This window comes from Nicotiana attenuata, unplaced genomic scaffold (assembly GCF_001879085.1).
Source record: "Nicotiana attenuata strain UT unplaced genomic scaffold, NIATTr2, whole genome shotgun sequence".
NCBI lineage: Eukaryota > Viridiplantae > Streptophyta > Magnoliopsida > Solanales > Solanaceae > Nicotiana > Nicotiana attenuata.
Window position 1 is genome coordinate 354,326 of NW_017671044.1, and position 16,284 is coordinate 370,609.

Genomic DNA, 16,284 nt, shown 5'->3' on the forward strand with positions numbered 1-16,284 from the left:
TTTTGGAATCTTTATACAAGTAGTCGAATTCACTTTACTGTTACTAATTTTATATATATATATATATATATATATATATATATATATATATATATATATATATATATATATATATATACATATATGACACCGCCAGCTATTTCTAATTTAAGCGATTGAGTAGGCGGCTATTTAGTCGACTGAATAATACTCGGCCAAATACATATAGAACCCCTTAAAAGGTATTACCTATTAAACCACTGCAATGTTTGTCCAAATGATTTTCGCTTGAAGTTAAGCTCATAAAATAACGTATATTTTTTTATTTTTGTTAAATCTTTCATGCATCTTTTTCTCAAAAGTTAAGAGTAATTTTAAATCATAATCATAAGTTGATGAGGAAATTTGAACCTTTTTTTTTCCATAAAAATTTTGGACATATGGAATCTGTCCATTTCATAGAGTTCTATTAATATCAAGAGCAAAAGTATGAATGAACTAAAAATATAATGAGATCAAATCGAGCAATCTCCAATATTATAAAGGTAAATTGACATTTCCTACATAAATAGTACTACTAATATTTATATTGAAACCGGCGCGAAAATTCCTCCTAAATCGACCCGAGCCTCAAACCATTTCAAAAGGGTAAGAAACTGAAATCAAGTAACTTGAGATAGTAGAGAAGGAAGATGAGTGAGAGACCAGTACCTCGAAGAGAGAGTCCACGGGGAATGCCTGAAGGCGGCAACAGACAACCAAAGCCCCTCAGATGCAACGAATGGGCGACAAGAGACACCCATTGACCATTTGAGTTATTGGGTTCATATTTTAATATTTTGCACATTTACTATTTCTCGATGGATATATAGGGATTGAATCAAAGTTACTGAGTTTGACTGAACTTATAAGTTATATTATACGTCTGCCCTGTACATATAGTTGGGCTCTAGAATGTGTGCAGAGTTGTTGGTTTAGGTACTTGTGTGCTAGTAAATAATGTAGAGAATGTCTAGTGTTAGATAACCCTTAGTTTGTCATAAACTATTGAGTATTGAAATACGAGAGCAAAATTGATATAGTTGATGTTGGGTTTAAGCTTGTTATAGCTTAAAATAGAGTTAATGGGAAATGCAGGAAAAAATAAAATATTTGAATTTCCGTCTTTGACAAAGGGACATTGTTCCATATTGGAGGAGGAAAAGAGTTTTGATGGGTATATACAATTGCTCTTATTCTAACTCATAAAGAGTTGAGAAGAAGGCAAGCCTCACGCCGTCACCGCTCGGTTCGGCTTCAAATGATTTGATTAATTAATTTTTTGGACCAAATTTATTGGTTAAGTAGTTAAATTAACTGTTTTACGTGAACAGTCATCCTTAAGAGTTGCACCTCTTTGTTTGAACCCAACCTATTGGCTATAAATACCAGGCCATTCCCTTAGATTTTTTTTACGAAAATTCTGAAATCTCATTCTTTCTTCTGCATTGTTTTAACTACAAGAAAGCAACAGTAAGTGTGATTTGGTAGGTGCTCCTATGACTTCTGCCATCACTCTCTCTATATCTGCCCTTTGGTTTTACTGTTACTGAAACCTTGTTAGGAGTGGCAAGTGTACTTGGAGATTCTTTTGTTTACAATTCAGAGGAACAAAATCAACATGTGAACAAACACACATGCAGAATAATATACTTTTCCTTTCTCTCTCTTCTCTCTCTAAAAAGAACCAACAACTATTTTATAAAACCAACGCCTTCCCTTCACGCGCCCACCGATGGACCGGCCGGACGGCGCCGCTCCGGCGCGTCTGGATGGTTAATCGACTCCATCTCACATGGCAAACCAACCCTCTGAGCTAAATGACACAAAATTGACCTATGCTACCAAAATCATCTCCTCCTCGAACACTCCGAATCCTCCAAATCGCCATGGTAGAGACTCTGTCGTTGCGACTCATACTACGCACAACGGAATACCGGCGGTTCTCTTCAAAGCTTCATACTATTATGGTGTTATGGCTGAAGAGTGCAAACTCACAATTGTTGGCCGATTCCTAAAACCAAGGCCCCAAATTGACAAAATTAGATCAAAATTCAAGGAGCTAATCTCGATTAAGGGTTCTGTCAAGATTGAGGTGTTTGATAATTACAATGTTTTTCTTGATTTCACCAATGAAGACGATTTTAGTACTATTTGGTTTAGAAGAGTAATTAAAATCGAAGGGCGGCAGATGTGGCTCCAGAAAAGGTCACCGGATTTCAAGCCGGACGAGGACCTGCCTATTTGTACGCGGTGAAATCAGAGGGCCCGATTTACCGCCATTAAGCCATCTCGAGGAGGTACCTCGAGACCCCGAGGACATGAAGCCACAACTTAGCCCTCTCCTTCGGGGCTTGTCAAGGCCCGATTCGAGGCCAGACGGAGGCCGATGCCAGGACAAAAAGGGGAAGCTCCCAAGACACGCGGCTGAGTCTTACAGGGCCGGCCTGTCCAGAGCCTACGCTGAGGCATCACATCAAGCCATCCCATCGCCGTATTTTGTAAATTAAATACTCATGCATTTGTAACTGAGTTCCCCTCCTATATAAAGGGGACTCACCCTACCTTGTAAGGGACAGAGGTTGCTCCATTTCTCCAAGTGCGATAATATATCTCTCTCTCTCTCTTTCTTTCTAACTTGTTTGTTCTTACTGGCCCGAGGCCGCCTCAATATTTGTCGTCCTCTTACTTGTTCTTCACTATATTGCTCAATATTGGCCGTATAGAGCCTTGCTTAACCATATACTTAATTGTTATCCCATTCTCGGCTGCCCCCGATACCTCGATCTCGACCCGAACCTGGACCACGAGGTCCCCTTCGATCAACCCTGCGATCAGGCATCATGCCCTTCGGTTTGATCACTGCCTCGTTTTAGCTCGCACTTTATCGTTAAACTTAATATTATTAGCATCAACTGCTTTAACAACTAGCTCGGGAATAGATCACATATTTTTAGAATCCCATTTACAAATTTAATTATTGTTACCATTTTCACGGTAAACAGTTTGGCGCCCACCGTGGGGCTAAAAATAATAGTGATTTTTTTCTTGCTAGTTTCGTCACATAAACACACATTATCTTTTACACGTTTCTTGTCCAAGATCCTTTGATTTCAGGTTAAAATGTCTGGCTCGATAAACGGAATCGAGAACGACAACCTCGAAAACCATGGGGAAAATAGCGTGGCTGTCCCGGCCGCTGGAGCACCTCCACAGAATCCTGACATCATGCCCGGACCGATTCTAGCGGACGCAGATTCGCAGGACGCACATCAAGTCAACGAAGCCTCGCGCACCGGCGGTAGTATACAGCATATCGACCAACAGGACGCTCAAAAAACCCCGGCCCGGGAAGAGCAGGAAGTTAGTCTTCATGTTATTTTTGAAATGTTGCAGGCACAGCGGTTGGCTATCACTCAGCTTCAAAGTCACCCGGAGACTCCCAGCGCAGTAGCGCCGGAAACATCTCCCCACGCCGAATGAGTACCTGAGAGATCAAGCAACAACGGATCGATAACCGATCCCGCCGTAGCAGGGATGCTTGGAGATATCTTCGAAAGGATTGAGTCAGGTTCGTGGAAGTTCATACAGCAATCGTCTCCCGAGGAAGCGGTCACGGAACTCGCTTCATGGAAACCCGGAACGCCGAAACTCCCCAGGTGCGACAGGGCTTTAGATCCCTGCGAGCGCACCACCGCTTACACGCGCTCGGTCAAAGCAGCAACCTTCAAGGTGATGAGCACGAGTCCGTCTCGTTGAGGAAGTTCGAGGGAGTCTCTCGAAAAAAACCATGATGCAGCGCCGCAGCCTGGCACCTGGCCTTGCAAACTCGCCTACCACATCAGCAGATCCCTCCGCGGGAGCACACACCGACATCTTCAGAGCAGCGATGAAAGAGCTCGACACATCTGGGGCCAGACAAAGAGAGAGTGAAGCACCACGGGAAGCCGCACCTAATTTCCTGAGGGAACGAATGAGATCACTCCCGGTTTCGGATAATTGGGCAACACATGCTTTCACTCGAAGCTCAAACGAAGCATGCCCGACGACTCCAGGACATTTCAGACGAAGCCTGATCAGATACCCAGCCGAGACCTGGCTGGATACCCGCACCCGGCACCATCCACGGAGTAGGGCCGTGGACAACCGCCCAGGAACTTCCTCGGGCTCGGTACGTCCAAGCAGACTCCCAACAAAGAAACTAATTCCAAACAGGTAGAGGTACCATCCATGCGCCATGTATGCGAAGAGCGGCACAAGATGCAACCTACCTTGCAAGAATAGAGAAATAGCCCGAGGTCAACACACTCGAGGAATCTCCAGTAGGACCAGGTTCAACAAGGCACGGCCGGCAGGGGAACCCCGCCCAGCTGAGTACGATTTCGGCATTGCTATACCAAACATCGTGATCACCATAAGCGAAACCAGGGACGCCAAACAACTCGGGCCTATTCGACCAAGGCCCTAAGAACCGCAACCCGGCGTGGGAACTGCAGAGCGCGCGCGGCCACAGGATCGAAAATGGACACCATCTCAAAAGGACGACAACCATGCTACTCGATAAAAATCGCCACCAGGTATCGTCGAGCGGTCAGACTTGAGTCCAGCCCCAAGGAGGAAAGGCAACCGGGAAGGACGAAGCGAACAAGGCACGACTTATTACCACGATAGTGAAGGAGTGGCGACACCCTGCGTGGGCTCATAAAATGGAGAGTGAAAGTGTTTGCCGTCAAGAAAAGACGGGCCCAGGGAAGTGTTCCGCAGGACACCCTAGCATCCAGGGAAAAGGACATCGATACTTCGCCTCGGCATCACACCGACGCATTGGTAACCCTCTCCCTCATTTGATCTATTTCAAATAAAACATGTGCTCGTAAATTCAGGTGGTTCAATCACGTACAAACAACAGTGCCGAACCAAAGTCAATGTGGCGGTCTGGGCTAACGGACCGAATCATTCCCGCATCCGAATCCCTGGCGAATTCGTGACGACGAATCGCTCAAAAGACCATCCTCTTAACACGGCCTGTACTAGTTCGGGCCAGGACGTCAAGCTCTGTACCATCGGAGGAGGCACAAAGCACGGACGTCTTATTCAGACGACCGCCAGCACACCACCCCGAGACAGCCGACCCCGTTTTGCCAAAACCAAGGAACTCCTCGTGAAGGGCAAAACCAAAATAAGTCGACAGAAAGCAATACGCAATGAGAGGAAACCCTTCACCATATGACGTATCGCCGGCATTAATGCCTCCACCCTCGGAAGGATCAGAGGGTAAGCAAACCACGTCGTCGACCAAGCCTGATTGAACACAGCAGAAGGTTGTATTAGGGCTCGCGCCCTGAAACGGCAGAAACATCCCGAACCTCGAAAGGTTACCTACACATCCCGCGGTGAGGAAGAACTACTTCACTCCTTTGTTATTTTTCCGCTAACCTGTATGCAGACAATCAGCCGGGGCATTCGGAAGTTTTAACTCCACCCGGAGATCAAAGGCCTTGGCAGGGCCCGCCGTGCTCTCTTCCCTCGATCAGACTTCAGACCCAATGAGGGTCCCGCCAGCAAGATTATTAGCGGAGCAGCATACCCCCGAAGAGGGTCCCGTCAGCAAGATTATTAGCGGAGCAGCGTACTCCCAAAGAGGGTCCTGCCAGCAGGATCCGACAAGATCCCAGGCCTTCTTCTACAATAGGACGACGAGCGATGATCTTATCTTAAGGGCACCATCCCCTCGGAAGGACCGGGAGACGGCAGACCAAACCCTAATCGAGAATCATGTACCGGATCAAATGGTCTGAGAAGCCGCGCCCGTGCGGGTCGAGCTCACAATGATGAATCAATGTATGTCTACGCCAAGCAACAAAAGGATATCTTTTCAACATCTTATCCTCCGAACGAGGGTATCTTAAGTATATCCCCGATAGGGGCCTCTCCACCAAACGCGTCCCGAGATACTCGGAGACTTAGCGTCAGCAATTCAACATCCGCATGACCCCACGGTCGGAACTCCGGGCTCAAGAAGCCCCTGCAAGGAAACTCCAAGTTCATGAGAAGCTGTCTTCAAGCTTAAACAAACTCGATGACTCGGGGACTACCATTAATCGCCATACTCTGGAAAACCCGAAACTGTAAGACCCTTAGCGGGCAAACTCGGCATAACCAGGACCATGCTATATCACCGAAAAAACTATAAGACCTCAATAGGCATGACAAACTGTAAGACCTCAATAGACATGACAAACTGTAAGACCTCAATTGGCATGACAAACTGTAAGACCTCAATAGGCATGACAAACTATAAGACCTCAATAGGCATGACAAACTGTAAGACCTCAATAGGCATGAAAATCCCAAAGTTTAGGCTATACGTCACATTTGTAAGAATCCCGAAAGGGCATGCCCTCGGTGTAGACGCCTAAACTATCACTTGGGATCAAAAAATGGCTACGGCCAAACGCACATGACTATGGTCAAAATGTGACTCGGGGACGCCCGACCATCGGTAAACAAAAATCGCAGGCCACTACTCCGAATATACTTCGGAAAGAACCGGTTAAAACAGGCTTCCCTCAAACGGGCAAACAACGGGCTATGAACCTGCCGACATGCTCGAACATCACCGATAACGACTTGAAATCGATGTTCTCCGGAATCGACGACGGGTCAGGCAAAAATATTCAAAAAGACCTTAACGAGCGGAAAACAAAGCCTACAAAAAAGCCCACGGGCAAAAACAGCGTAAGAGTCATTGTCGCCAGCTAAGTAAGCCTACGGGCCACACATCAAAAGATCTCTACGACGAAACAACGTAAGAGCCATTGTCGCCAGCCAAAAATTGACAACTTGAGGATTAAAGTGAGCTCGAATCATAACCCGATTCGAAGACCGGATCCAAAATAGTTAACTAAGCAAGCCTACGGGCCACATATTAACCGGTCTCTACGACCGAACAGCAAAGGCCATCGCCGTCCGCCCATGTAGGCAGGAAAAATGCTTAAGGGTCAATTACAGCTCGAATCGCAATACGACTCGGAGACTGGACCCGAAATAGCTAAACTACAATATGCCTAAGGGCACGGCATAAATGCCACCATCAGCGAGCTCCCGGGCCACGCACCTATAAGGTCACTTCGACCGGAAACACAAAACGCCATCGCCATCCACCTATGCAGGCAGAAAAGAACTTAAGGGTCAATTACACCTCGAATCGCAACGCAACTTGGAGACTAGACCCGAAATAGTTAAATTACAACATGCCTAAGGGCACGGCATAAATGCCACTGTCGTCGGCCGAGCAAGTCTCCGGGCCACGCGCCTGTAAGAACACTTTGGCCCGAAGCACAAAAGGCCATCATCACCAGCCCATGCGGGCAGGAAAAAGCTTGAGGGTCGATTGAAGCTCGAGTCACAATACGACTCAGAGACTAGACCCAAAATAGTCGAAACGGAAAATGCCCAAGGGCAAGAAACAAAAACAAATACTACCTGCCTGCACGGGCATAGAAGATTCAAAGGCAAGAAGGCTCGAGTCGAAGATCGACTCGGAGACTGAGCCTAAATAGCCGGGCCAAACGCGGAGGCCCTGACACCTGCTCGCACCAAGGATCGCATGTAAAAGCCCCCGGGCCTGCCCGATCAGTTCCGGACCTACGAGAATCCCACCAAACACCGGCCTGCCCGGTCTACAGAAGAAATAAAGTTTCAAGTTTCTTCCTATATATTATATACGCGAAAAAGGCGCGTTCTCCATTTACAGGCATGCTCTACATATATCAGAAACAAAGCGACAAAACGACGAAATCAACGCTCTGCGCTGAAGGGCTACAGCTTGTCAAGTTCGCCCTCCATGACGTCAGCGAGAAGTGACCGAGCGTCGTGCTCATCCGCCTTTGCTCGAGCTAATTCTTCCGAGAGAACGAAGCCCCGTGCACTAACCTCCTCGAGTACCTCTCTCCGAGATCTACAACGGACATATGTCTCGATCTTCTTCTCTCGGTCGAGAGCTCGCTTCAGCTCGCCTTGAGCATCCGCAGCGTCCTTCAGACGAATCGCCATCTCTTGATCAGCATTGGTTTGACTTAACATCGCCTTAGCCTGGACATCAATTATCTCACCCCTGGTCTTCGAAAGTTCAGATTCGAATTTCTCGATCATATCTGATTGTACTTTGGCATCATCTCGAGCCAAGTGAAGTTGGACTTCGAGAGCAGGGACCATGGCCAAAGTGCTCGCCTCCTCTAAAGCATGAGCTCGCACCTGAGCCCTTAGCTCACCGCAAGCAGTTCTGGCGCGATCAATATCGCCCTTAAGGTACTCCGTAGCCTCTGCCTTTTTCTGCAGCTGATATAGTAAAAAGGAGCATCAATTTAAAGAGGCCGAGGAAAGTAAAGCTTGAGTCACAAAAGGTTACCTGCTCCATTAAATAGCTCTCGTGATTCAAGCTCCGGTACGCCTCACATCGCCAATGCAGCAACTCGCCCTCCTTCTCCTCACTAAGCAGCCTAAGAGATTCTCCTTCACCCTGAATTTTTTGAAAGCTTGACCCCTTGACGGACAAGCTCAAACATAAGCCTGTCACAGGCCTACACAAGGAAAACTCAATGACGGGTGAAAGATGCAGAATACAGAGAAACTGCGCCTAAACTCACCATGAAGTGAAGCCAACGGACTTTCTCGAAGTCGGAACATACTCCTATTGATCCTGCCTCTTCGGCCCCGGGAGAAACGGCCTTGGGCAAAGCATATTCGCTCGAAGACACGCCGACCTGGAATCAGGTACTCCGGAAGCAGCAGACCCAGACGATGCCCTCTCCTTAGAAACACTGGCCCAACCGGCACCACCAGAAGCTCCATCACCTCGTGGGTGCTGACCCCTCTTGTCGCCATCATACTTCGATTCGGAGGCCAACGACTCCTTCCCCTCTTCGGAAGAGCACTGCCTCATCCCAAGGAACTGCACGATACCTGCAAGCGGCAAATCCAGTACAAGTAAAAAGGGGAAAATATTACCTCAAATATACGAAGGCCAAGGCAAAGGCAGCATGCGCACATACCTTGGTATTTCGCTCCCCACCTGTCGCGAAGCACAGCTCGCCACCGACGCTCATCGCAGGCCGAGTGGGTCACCAGCCTCTAGACCCAGCCGGACAGGTCAGAAATTTTGCCCGACGTCCATGAAGTTGCTTCAACAAGGTACAACCTGAAAAACGCCAGACGCCCCACTCACGTGCGTAATTCCACCCTTCGGGAAATGGCAAAAACTCCACGGGGATAATGTCGACCGTCCGGATCCGGACGAACCAACTAGCCCATTCTCGACCCTTCTCCTCTTCGTCATCGACAACAAAGGTCGTGGATGAACGACACTTCAGGGTTAGCAGACCCTAGTGATGAAAAGGCCGATACAGTCGGATGAGGTGATCTAGCGTAAATTCAAGATCGGCCTTCTCCGCATCTCATCATCAGCACCACCCGCCAAAAAGACGGATGTATCTGCGCCAACGTAACTCGATGCTTCAAGCAAAAATCAAGCATGACCCTATCAAGGGGGCCAAACGTGAAAGGATACAGGTATACGCTCAAGAATCCGTCAGTGGAATCCGTGATACTCCCTCCTGGGGGAAGCACCTACGGCGCTATCTCCTCACTCCATCCGCAGTATTTTCTGACCATCTCCAAATGCTCCCCCCTTATCAAAAATACCATATTCGGAACGAACTCCCTCGGCTCCCGAGCGCCGGGAACAGCACTCTCCGCTCTCTGCCATGCCAGCCCCGAAGTGGTTGCCATGACTATGGTAAAACTAACAAAACAAAGCAAGGGCGTGCACCAGCACTTTTTGCACCTGAAGAGATGAGGAACCCTATGCCAAAGCGGAAGTACAACTAGCTAAAAATAGTGAAGTCCTGCAAAGAAGCCGAAGCCGCCCCACTTATATGCTAGAAGCGACAACTATTCGCCTACCCGGAGTAAGCCCCGGGAAGCCTACGACATCGGTACAGTCCAATGGGATAGTTCCCGACCCCGATAGTATCCTTTAACGAGAAGCCAAGACTCGAGGAGCCGTCCGTATTATCTCCAAGCTCGAGATAGCGTCCCGCCTCAAGGATCCCCACCGAAGAGAAATCGGAATTCGGGAAGCTTTCCACGCCATCACTCAACGCGAGGTAATTTTAGATTTCGTGATTCCGTTTCTAAGAAAGAAGAATACACACAAGAAGCTCCAATCGCGAAAGCTCCGCATAGGTTCGAAGCAGTGCCTGAGTATAGGCAACCCCTCAGCAAAAAATCTATCTCGTACGTGCTTGAAGGAAGCTGTCCGCGTCAAAAATCAAAGGGGACCCCCCGGTACCCGAAGCTGGCCTTCACCCAGGATAACATTCTCGAAGGCCCCCAAATTCGTCATACAATTCGAAGGGCCCCGGCAGCCTGGTCCTATCCGATCAATCCAGGATTGCTCTAAGGTATAACGATGGCCTCGAAAGAAAGCCATGTCGATTAGTAGAGGAGCAGAAAGGGCGCTCGCACCCAAGTCAGATATCACCAGTCAAGAAATAAAAGAAGGCATTCAAGAGGCCCCGAGGGGTATGAAAACATGCAATTATAAAGCAAAAATCGAAAGCAGAAATCAAAGGGTTATATTCATATTCATAAAAATCTATGTACAACAGCCCTCGAGGGGTCATTTACATACAAATACGAAAGCCTACGGGAGTCTACTCCTAGAGTGAAGGAACGGAAGGATGTACATGTGATGAAACCCGGAAGCGCGGTCCGCCCTCGAAGATGCATCTCCGCCCCCGGGAAGTTATAATAGGCTAAGTCCCAAGACGTCGCCTGCACATGTAGCTTTAAGGTACAACCGTTCCTTTTCTTATGTTATTTTTTCAAATTCGAGATTAACCCTCGCGCAGACACCCAAACCGGAAGCTGCCTAGACGTAAGTACTGCGACAGAACCCCGAAGCCCCGAAGGTGCACCCGTTGCACTCTTTTCCTTCGACCGAGTTTTTATCCTAAAAAGAAAGGTTTTTACCGGCAAGGTTTTTAACGAGGCAACATCTGCAAGCCACCAGGAGGGGAACTCCACAAAATATTCAGAACAAAACCCACGGTTGGCTGTCGAAAAAGCGAGAAGGCATTCCCCCCGAAAAGCGGCCCGCTCGTGGGAATTTTGAAAAACAATGCCAAGGCACCCCATTTATAGGGGGCAACAACACGGTCGTCGAGGCTCTGGAAGACTGACCGACAAATGCAACTATTGCATCCTTGAAAAACCAAATCGACAGCAGTACTTTTTACCTTGAAGAACGGAAATGACAGAGTATTGAGCATGAGTCTATGAGATATGCCATCTATCACAAAAGATTGCGCTACGATGCGAATCGCCAGTGTACTATCGCCATGAGGAGTTCGAGGAGTCAATGGTCATAATCGTTTCCCATCGCTTCATTCTGAGAAACGCGGAGACTATCTGTACTTCGGTGAAATCAGAGGGCCCGATTTCCCGCCATTAAGCCATCTCCGGGAGGTACCTCGAGACCCCGAGGACATGAAGCCACAACTTAGCCCTCTCTTTCGGGGCTTGTCAAGGCCCGATTCGAGGCCAGACGAAGGCCGAGGCCAGGACAAAAAGGGGAAGCTCCCAAGACACGCGGCTGAGTCTGGCAGCGCCGGCCTGTCAGAGCCTACGCTGAGGCATCACATCAAGCCATCCCATCGCTGTATTTTGTAAATTAAATAATCATGCATTTGTAACTGTGTTCCTCTCCTATATAAAGGGGACTCACCCTACCTTGTAAGGGACAGAGGTTGCTCCATTTCTCCAAGTGCAATAATATCTCTTTCTCTCTCTTTCTTTCTAACTTGTTTGTTCTTACTGGCCCGAGGTCGCCTCAATATTTGTCGTCCTCTTACTTGTTCTTCACTATATTGCTCAAAATTGGCCGTATAGAGCCTTGCTTAACCATATCCTTAATTGTTATCCCATTCCCGGCTACCCCCGATACCTGGATCTCGACCCGAACCTGGACCCCGAGGTCCCCATCGATCAGCCCTGCGACCGGGCATCAGGCCCTTCGGTTTGATCACTGCCTCGTTTTAGCTCGCACTTTATCGTTAAACTTAATATTATTAGCATCAACTGCTTTAACAACTAGCTAGAGAATAGATCACGTATTTTTAGAATCCCATTTAAAAATTTAATTGTTGTTACCATTTTCACGGTAAACACTATTGCTCCGGTATTGGTGCTCCTTCCTAGTTTACCTTTTCATATGCACACATGGAATTATGTTAAACAAGTGGTGAGTGCAATTGGTACTCCCCTTGAAATGGATTTGGCCACGAGAGGTAGAACAAGGCCTAGTATGGCCAAAGTCAGAGTTGAAATTGACTTGCTTAAGGACCAACCTAATTCTATTTATGTTGGACAAATATATGACAATGCTTCTCAAAAAGGTTTTGTGCAAAAAATTGAATTCGAAGGAGTCCCTAAATATTGCAAATTCTGTCGAAAACTTGGACACAATATGATCAATTGTAGAGCATTAGAAAGGAAAAAGGCTGCTGAAAACAGAGAATTGGATGACCAAAAAGCTGGTGCAAATCAGAAGGGGGAAAATAGAGAATTGGACGTTCAAAAATTTGATAAAAATCAGAAGAATGCTGTTGCAAATCAGAATGCAGGTGCAAATCAGAATGATCAGAAGAATGCTGGTCCAATGCTCAACAGAGAATTGGAATTGAATGCTCTAAATTCTGGTGCAAACCAGAATGCTGAAAGCAAAGGCACAGATTTGAATAACAAGAAGGAGGTTTATGAAAATGGAAAGGCTATCAACAATGGGCAGGATAGAGATAGTATAGCTCAGAATCAATTGGAGCAAAAGAATGGGAATTAATCCGATAATCACCAGCAAAAATATTCAAACAACATCAGGGAGAGATCTAGGAAGAATACTAAGAATAATAAGCAGAGGATACTTCCTAAGAAGAAATCTAAAGTTAGTTTCAAGCCTATTCTCAATCTATCTTATGACACTAATAGGAGAAAGATGCATAACAAAGAGATAACCTTGGCTTTACAAAATCTGAACCAAGAAAACAATCCGGATATGCCTGTGAGTGTTCAAAATCAGTCAACTGATTCTAGAAAGGGAGATCAAGTTGGAGCTACTAACAATAAGGCTCTCTCTAATACCAATTCAAGCAAACAGGGAAAGATGCATACCAAAGAGATATCTTTGGCTGCACAAAACCTGAATCAGGAAAGTAATCTTGATGCGGCTGTGAGTGCTCAAAGGCAGTCGACTGAATATAGAAAGGGGGGATCAAGGTGGAGCTGTTAATAATAAGGCTCCCTCAAGTTCAAATTCAAGCAAGCAGGAACATAATGACTATAACAGTAACAGTGATACCAAAGAGGATCAGCAGGAGTCGATTCATGATAATGATAGTCAAAAATGAAAATGAAGATCTGGAAAATAGAAAAAAGGAAAAGAAAGCTCTAAACATGAATGACTATGTCAATGATCAACCAGTGTGCCTTCAGAAATTAAAAACCTTCCTGGGATTGATGTGGTAGTTGATCTTATTATGGAATCCAAACCAAAACAAGACAAATACGTTACTTGCCAACAAATTGAAGTAACTTCCCCTAATAGAGTGACAGTTATGGCTCTTGAAGATCAGCTTCAAACAGATTCGAAGGAGGAACCCTTTCAGATCATAGGTGGCAAAGATAAGAGGAGGAAAAAGGGAAAAAAGAACAAGAGCAAAGATACTACACCTCCTAAAGGAGGACACTCATGCTAACCTGATTATTGTTTCCATGATAAATGCTATATTTTGGAACATTAGGGGAGTAAATACCAAAAAAGCTTTACCAAGGCTAAAAAAATTGATTTCCATCTATAAGGTGGAACTTATTGCTATTATGGAACCTTTTGTCAGTATCAATCAAATTGAAAGGTGCAGGAGATTCCTTGGATATCAACATTGTATTTCTAATTCAAACGGTCAGATTTAGATCATGTGGTCAGGCAACAACATGACTATTGTTCTGAGCATCACGAGTAACAACTTACTATCAAATTGCATTATAGGGCTGCTAATAGTGATCTCTATATTACAGCATTGTATGCTAAATGCACTCCGAAAGAAAGGAGAGAGTTGTGGAGTAGTTTAGAACTAACAAATCTTCAGGTGAATGGTCCATGGTGCATTGGGGGTGACTTCAATGTCATCCTAGACCCTGATGAGAAAAAAGGTGGCAGACCTCACAGAATGAATAAAAGTCTGGAATTCAGTACGTGCATAGATAACTGTGGAATGATGGACTTGGATTTTGTTGGGCCAAAATACACATGGTGCAGCAATTGGGAAGCAAGAAGAAGAATATGGAAGAGATTAGATAGAGTGTTTATCAATGATGAATGGTCCTAGATTTTTCTAAACAATATTGTCAACCATTTGGCTAGGATTGGCTCTTATCATAGACCTATCCTAATTCAATGCCATGACACTAACCAACAGGGGCCTAAATATTTCAAATTTCTAAATTTCTGGACTAACCAACCATCTTTTTTGCAGGTAGTTGAAGAAGTCTGGAGGAATCATGTTAATGGAAACCCTCTGTGGAGACTTCAACAAAAGCTTAAAATGTTGAGCAGAAGGCTGACTCAATGGTCTAAAGAAGACATTGGCAATGTGTTTGATCAAGTTCACTATTGGGAAAACAAAATGAAGGACCTTGAACAGAGTGATCTCAAGAACAATAATGACATCACCAGGACTGAATTAAATAAAGGCCAGGCTGAATACATTAGATGGATGGGGATGCAGGATGACATTCTCAAGCAGAAAGCTAGAGTGAACTGGTTCGAAGAAGGTGATGCTAACACTAAGTACTTTCATAGCACTATCAGGGATAGAAGGAGAAGGCTCCAAATTCAAAAAATTAAAGACCACAGAGGACACTGGATTGAGGGTGATTCTAACATTGGCAAGACAGTTGTCCTGCATTTTCAACAATTCTTTAACATCAATCACCACTTCAATGATCAAAATATCATCAATGGTATCCCCCAATGTGTAATTGGTGATGACAATGAAATCCTCACAGCCACACCTGATACTGAAGAGATTAGAGATGATGTTTTCAACATGAGTTCTACTAGTGCAACTGGGCCGGAAGGGTATAGTGGGAAATTCTTCCAAACCTGCTGGGATATCATTAAGGAGGATATTACTGATTTTGTTCAAGCAGTCTTCAATTGTAGGAGGCTCACTAAATTCTTCTCTCATACTTGCTTAGTTCTTATTCCTAAAGTGGACTCTCCTAGTAGTTTCTCGAATTTGAGACCTATTAGTTTGAGTAAGTTTACGGCCAAGATTATCTCCAAGATCCTTTCCAGAAGGCTAAATCCTATTCTAGGGAAGCTTATTTCAGAAAATCAGAGTGGTTTTGTGAAAGGAAGATTGATCACTGAAAACATTTTGCAAGCACAGGAGATTGCTCAAGGTGTGAACAAGAAGAACAGAGGAGGTAATGTTATAATAAAACTCGACATGGCAAAAGCATATGATAGAATTTCCTGGACCTTTCTGATGGCAGTTATGAGAAAATTTGGCTACTCTGAAAACTGGATTGACATTATCTGGGGGCTCCTACAAGGTATCTAATAGTTTATATGAGTCCACCAACTGAATAGAGACCTGGTCCTATATCAGTTCCCTCAGTGCTAACTACTGAACCAATATGTAAATAAGACACATGATTTTTACGTGGAAAAATCCCAACTAAAAGGGACAAAAACCACGACCTACAGTGGTAGGATTTCAACTTCACTAACTTGTAACTACACTATTACAAGCCACTTTGTAATGACTCTATTACAAAGACTTCAATCGCTCTAACTTGTAATACACTTATCACAAGCCACTTTGTCACTCACTAGTTACAAAGACTTCAACCTATGACTAACTCTAGTCATAACACAAACTCAGATGGTTTATGATTTTGAGTTTCCTAAAAAAAAGCTTCTAGAAAGCAAGATAGGAATTACAATGAAGAACAGAAAAACAAGATTACAACTCTACTAAGGACACACATAGACTCTTAGAGGAACTGGTCCGTAGTGGAGTTGTCTTCTTGTTCTTGACACACTTGTGACTTCAATGCCGGATCAGATCTTCAATGCTTGAGAGAATATCACTAAATGCTCAAGTGAATATTTTTTGCCTTACATCATGTTCTTATACTTCA

The 16,284-nt window shown here is 45.3% G+C and overlaps 1 protein-coding gene across 1 annotated transcript; it reads left to right on the top strand.

Moving 5' to 3' along the window:
- The first annotated feature begins 13,953 nt into the window (after positions 1 to 13,953).
- On the top strand, positions 13,954 to 15,701 carry LOC109205471. The gene is made up of 3 exons (XM_019368186.1): positions 13,954 to 13,988; positions 14,123 to 14,435; positions 14,610 to 15,701. The coding sequence occupies exons 1-3, from the start codon at positions 13,954 to 13,956 to the stop codon at positions 15,699 to 15,701; spliced, it is 1,440 nt and encodes a 479-aa protein (XP_019223731.1).
- The last annotated feature ends 583 nt before the right edge of the window (positions 15,702 to 16,284 follow it).